General features: G+C 37.4%; 1 protein-coding gene across 1 annotated transcript; it reads left to right on the top strand.

Moving 5' to 3' along the window:
• The first annotated feature begins 2,416 nt into the window (after positions 1-2,416).
• On the top strand, positions 2,417-6,161 carry LOC103076226 (seminal plasma acrosin inhibitor A1-like). The gene is given in 5 exon segments (XM_007447508.1): positions 2,417-2,439; positions 2,441-2,481; positions 2,868-2,983; positions 5,039-5,154; positions 6,116-6,161. Coding segments are annotated over 5 exon segments (342 nt in total).
• Positions 6,162-6,423: the final 262 nt, after the last annotated feature.

Raw genomic sequence — 6,423 nt, 5'->3', positions numbered from 1 at the left:
TACAGAGAAATGTCTTGATTTTATTCTTCTGTCTCTATTTTTATCTATCTATTTATCATCAGTCATCTTTAGGGCCAGCATCTTCAAATCTCTCTTAACTCCATCTTCATTTGGCCTTCTTTGTGTGTTTGCATCAAATCTTCTTCAGTCTCCCTTTTATGAGGATACTTGTGATGACATTTAGGGCTCAGTTAGATAACTTACATATATAGATATCTGTGTATATCTATCTATATGCTCTGTGTGTGTATATATATATGTATCTATATTGTTAATGTTATTACATTTATATGTGTTATTACATGTAAATGTTAGTATATTTGTGAATATATAGAATTATATACATACATATATAGACATATACACATGCATATATCTGCATATATACACATATGCATATATTTATATGTGATTTTAGTATAGTTGTATATTAAATATCTGTAACTTTACAGTATAAATGTATTTATATACATTAAACATTTTCAGAAAAAATATGCATTAAATAACCCACACATCTAACATTCCCTTTCATGGTTAATTTAGAAACCTCATGGCCTGTTGTATCTCATAGGCAGTGTCTCCTGCTCTTAATCTCTGCTAATGAATGCACATAAGAGAAAAAATCCAGTGTTGTGGGATTCAAGGACTGTACAATCACTTCAACTCTAAACTTCAGTTTAATTTTACCCTCCAAGGTCATGTGCCAGAAGGATTATCTGCACAGATGTCTCTGATGGTATCTATGTAAATAATTCAAAATCTAGCAAAAGCATGATAATAACTTCCTATAATAAAGGAAAAATTTTAGCACTTACCAGATTTTATATCCTCCCATTAAATTGGCATGGAACAGTGCTAGACTCAAAGGTTCTTTTCTCAATCTTGGCTTTCTTCACTGAAAATAAAAAAGGTTCGGTTAGGGTGACACATGTAATCTAGTACAACTTTAAGTGCATCCTGTTTTAATATTTTATCCCTAATATTTATGGCAAATCGTTGAGACAGAAATTATTTTCCCACATTTAAAATTAGGAAATAGTGGATTAGAAAGTCTGAATATTGTCTCAAGGTTACTCAGTGGTAGATGGCATTTGAACTCAGGACTTTCATTTGCCGAAGTTCTTCCCACAGAGTCAGACTGTGAAGCAGATTAATTAAATAGCTCATATTATATACCTCTTCCTACTACTTCCAACCCTGCACAGTTTCCCACTTTACTTTGAGGTAAAGATCAAATTATTCATCATATAGTTGAGGGAGGGCATTGTCCCCTGTGGTCTCAATTTCATTCCCAAGCCTTCTTTCTCTTCTTAATATTCACATTCTGTCCTCTACCTCAGGTTTCCATAGCTGGTTGCCCTGACAGTCATCTGGGAGCTTTTTGAACATTCTTGGTTGTGAATTTGTACCATAATTTTACAAGATGTTCTCAGTGGGGGAAATTGATTAAAAGGAACACAAGAACTCTCCGCATTAGTGCTTACGGCTTGATGAGAATCTCCATTCAACTCAAGATAAAAAGTTTAATAAAAATCAAGTCTCCCATTGAGTCTAATAGGCTTCTACTGTCCTTCAAAATACTAAGGGTGTAGGTATGTATCTAATTATAGTTCCCCAAACTCATTCTTTTCTTTCTTGTTTTGATTATCCTTTCTTTTCAACTCAGGAACTCGGAAAGCTTCCCCATCTCTTCTGTACCTTAGAGTTTCAAAGAATTGTTGTCACCTTCTCCCTCATACATGCGTTCATCAGATAAAATTGTCCCAAACCCCTGCTGAGAGATGATCTGTGTGAGATCTTCATGAGGAAGAACACAGAAAACCTCAGGGTCTTATCTGCTGGGGGCCATCTGTTTTACCCCACCAGGCTGGTCACCAACAGTCCAATAAAGGAGACTCTTCAGCTGGGGGAAGTGGTTGAGAAGGAAAGGGAATCAAAATAGGCACAGTCCCTGGAGCTGCAGACCTCACTCTCCACTGCCTTCTCTGTTTCAGGTAGGTCAGGTGGGGATGCTGTGGAGGTAGCCCTGGTGTGTCACATTGCTGTGAGGACTGCTCCAGGTCAGTCCTTCCTGAAACAACTATTTCTGTTTTCTGAGGAAAAACTGAAATTCCAAAGTGCATATTTCTTTAAATGCAGCCAGGCTCCTTGGCTGAGCCAAGGGTTGGGAGAGTAAACCGCTCCTCCTTAAATGGGCAAAGAGAACTTGTCCTAGTGTTTCTCTCAAGTCTTCTACAAGGCCTCCTGTTCACATGTATGTCCTGTGGGTTGGGGGGAAGATTCCCACCATAATTACAAACCTAGGAGAGGGGGGCAGTTCCTTTAGCTGTAAGAAACTTTCATTTGGAAATGGGCAATTTTCCCTGTGCCATGTGTTATAAGCATCCCTATGCATTTGTTCTACAGACTTGAAAAGATGTCTCTCTTCTCATCATGGATCAGTTATTTTCATTATTGGCTTGGCATTTCCTCTTTATTTTGGTGAGTAAAATTTTCAGACCTGGGTGAAGCAACTAACATATTTTAGGAAATGTAGGAAACAACTGCTATTATCTAGGAATGAAGGAGATTGCTGTTGGGTATGTAATACTTAAACGGGCAAAATGAAATGGGACATGTTACAAATACCTATTTAAAAATTACATCAGTAGATTGCTTTTTCTCATTTCCCACCTTAGAAAGGTAGAGACGGGGGGGTTAGAATGATCAGTAAAATTTAATTGTTTGTTTATTTATGATTAAAGATATTTACCTGATTTTTCCCCCTTTTTGGAGGTCAGATTTCATCGTTGCTAAATGCAGAGTGTGGGCAGTAAAAAAGTCCTCTAGATCTGGTATCCTTGACAATTCTATTTGTTGTTTGCCAGCTCTGAGTCCACTAAAGTCAAGGCTTTGTGTAAGGAGAGAAGTAATTGATCCCTCTGCTGAAAACTTATCTTTCTTAAAGCACAAGATGGCCCATGAATTCCAGAGTAAAGTAGCTGTGAGTTATTAAAGAGATCCATGATACTCGAGTTGAATACTAAGTAGTAATTAACTTCTTCATATTAAGTGGCCTTAAGCAAGACATTGTCTTCTCTGAGTAGGATGTCTCTATTTATAAAAATGAAAAAAAGTGGTATCTCCACAGCAGGGTTTGGTGATTATTAAGCCATACTTAAAGTTATTTTTCAGAGTAAGGTGAATTTAGAATTCTATTTCCAGATTTGAAATTATTTTGTTAGACTATTATTTTGATACTACCACAAAAGCCTCACCTCATTACTTGCTGTGTTTGAGTAGGTGATTTGCATAGATGTGGGTACTTCCCACCAGAGACATTGTGTTCCCCTGTTCATCTTCTTCTTTTCAATTTACCTTTTGTGTGATGGTTGCAGAAACTGCTTTTGTACCTTTAACAGAGACACGTGAAACTATATGTTCATACTGGTTAATGTGGGAATTGAAAAAGGTAAACTTAATTTTTTTTTATATTTTAAGTTTTAACAGCAAATTTTATCAAAAATATCTATAACAGAATAGTCCTTCAAAAAGTAAGATAAAGTGTCATTATTACACTAAGTTCAAGAAATAGAATCTTGCCAGCCATATAAAACCATCCGTCATTTCAGACAAGGTAAAAATATTCCATTATTCACATATTTATTATTGAGCATAAACCTTGTTGTATACAGGCATCAAAAAGTGTTTAAAGTGGAATTGTTCACCCTAGAAAAAGAAGAGGATTTAAGAAAACTAATTTGGGGGGCTTCCCTGGTGGCACAGTGGTTGAGAGTCCGCCTGCCGATGCAGGGGACATGGGTTCGTGCCCTGGTCCGGGAAGATCCCACATGCCGCGGAGCGGCTGGGCCCGTGAGCCATGGCCCCTGAGCCTGCGCGTCCGGAGCCTGTGCTCCGCAATGGGAGAGGCCACAACAGCGAGAGGCCCGCATACCGCAAACAACAACAACAACAACAACAACAACTAATTTTGGGCTTCCCTGGTGGTGCAGTGGTTAAGAATCCACCTGTCAATGCAGGGAACACGGGTTCAAGCCCTGGTCCTGGAAGATCCCACATGCCGCGGAGCAGCTAAGCCGGTGTGCCACAACTACTGAGCCTGTGCTCTAGAGCCCACGAGCCACAACTACTGAAGCCTGTGCACCTAGAGCTCGTGCACCGCAACAAGAGAAGCCAATGCAATGAGTAGCCCCTGCTTGCCGCAGCTAGAGAAAGCCTGCACACAGCAACGAAGACCCAATGCAGCCAAAAATAAATAAAATTTTAAAAAATAAATAAAATAAAATTGAAAGCAGGGACTTAAACAGATATTTATTTAAAAAAACCTAATTTTCCACTTACAGGAATATAAAATAATAATTTTCATAAAATCACAGATTGGAATATTACATAGAGGTGAAGAAAATCAACTGTACTTCTAAACATCTAAACAAACATTTTTAAAGATGCCTAAAAAGCAGATCATGTAAGGATACACACACTATTGTTTATTTATGTAAATTGCCAACACTGCCATCACTACACAAATTATATGTATATGGTTAACTACACATATACAAACATATATATGAACACATACATATACGGTGATAATTTGAAACTATCAGATTATCTATTAGTGAAACTATTGAGGAAAACAGAAGAATTATAACAAATTCACTTTTATAATTTTTTGTGGTATGAGATGATGGTGAAAATCTGTTGTATGAGGAGAAGTAGGGGCAGAGGAGCTAAATTATTAAAATGCATTTAGCCATTTGTATGTTTTTAAAAAATACAAAAAATATTGGGGTTGCAAAAATATATCAATATATTTGTATGTCTCTGTGCATGACTTATGTCTATTTTAAACCTCAATATAGACTATAGAATATATTCCATTTTGATACAATATAGACTATAGAATATAGACTATAGAATATAGTCTATAGACTATAGAATATATTCCATTTTGATACATACCATTTTGTATTAGGAATAAAAATATTTTATTCAAAAAGTTTATTATCTGAAAAATTTTATGTTGTCTGTTTAACAGCCAGAATGTAGCGTGTATGTGGATCAGTTACGTTTTTGCACCAGAGAAATGGACCCAATCTGTGCAACCAATGGCCGAACATACTCCAAAAAATGTGTTTTCTGCAGTGAAAAGCTGTAAGAACACAAGACTAAATATTGGCTCATCCAAAATAATGAAGAAACAATCACAAAATTATAGGAACCTCCATTTTTCTGATAGCCAGGTCACAGTATAGATGGAAAATAACTGTACTTTCTCTGTTAAAGCCAAAGAAACACACTGGTACCTTTCCCTTAAGTCTCATTCCTAAAAGTAGTTTCCATTTGACCTCAAAGTATATCCGTCCCTGTTGGATGTTACCCAACTGTATAAATCAATTACTTTAACTTGATTCAATTGCTGTGACTTACTAATGGAAGTCTGGTGACCGATATAATGTAATTCTTAACTCCAGAGGCTGAATGAGGCCCTCTATGATGTAGCTCCAAGCTACAGGGAACATAACTGAGCAAGAAAAACTACTGACTTCAGAAATTTAAATCCATCACAATGGGTAATTTATGCTAGAAAGGAACTCCTCCAGTGGTTCATCTTGTCCCCTGATATCCTTGACAAGACTCCAAACTTTCCTTAGAGAGCAGGGCATGCTAGGACACTTCCACCTAACCTCCCTTGCTGCCTCATTCCCCCGAGGGAGTTCCCAGTCTAAATGTTCAGCCAGCCTTCCTACTTCCCACCTCATTTCCTCTCACTGGTATTTCCTCTCATTTAATCCCCAAATGGGCTTCTACTTCTAGAGAACCATGAAAACAATCTCTAATCCTCCTCTCTGAGGTCTCTCCTTAGTGGGTTCCAAGGCTGAGTCAGGACTGAGCATGTAGGAAGAGTCAAGTAGCCCCAGGTGGTTGGGAGGACCTGTGTAGGGTAGGGAGGTAAGGAGGGGCCCAGCTAGCTGTTTGAGGAAGGGGAGCACAGCCCTCCTATCACTCTTATATTCAGATTCTCCTCATGGAGAAGCATTTAGTGCAGTGCTCAGGCAATTTTATATACTTTTTTAAGCATAATTTTTCTTTTTTGCTTTTTCTTTCTTTGCAGAGAAGATAGTGGAAAATTTGATTTTAGTCATTGGGGTTGTTGCTGACTCTGCCTCAGCCACACATTCCTATGGTTTTTATAGCAATTCTATTGTGAAATGGATTCTACAATTAGTCTTCTCCATCAGGGCTTTAAATTCCTAGATGATCAGACAAAGCCTTCAATACTACAGAAGACGGAATATAGATTGTTGAAGAATTTTTCCAACTCTAAGAACCTACCAATGAAAGATTTCTATTTTGTCTTCAGTTATTCAGTGACAGTTGAAAACCCATCTTAATTGTGTGTTCAATAATACAAAACCTAAC

This window comes from Lipotes vexillifer, unplaced genomic scaffold (assembly GCF_000442215.2).
Source record: "Lipotes vexillifer unplaced genomic scaffold, Lipotes_vexillifer_v1.1 scaffold1009, whole genome shotgun sequence".
In the NCBI taxonomy this organism is placed as follows: Eukaryota; Metazoa; Chordata; class Mammalia; order Artiodactyla; family Lipotidae; genus Lipotes; species Lipotes vexillifer.
This window is presented reverse-complemented; position numbering and strand designations above follow the sequence as displayed.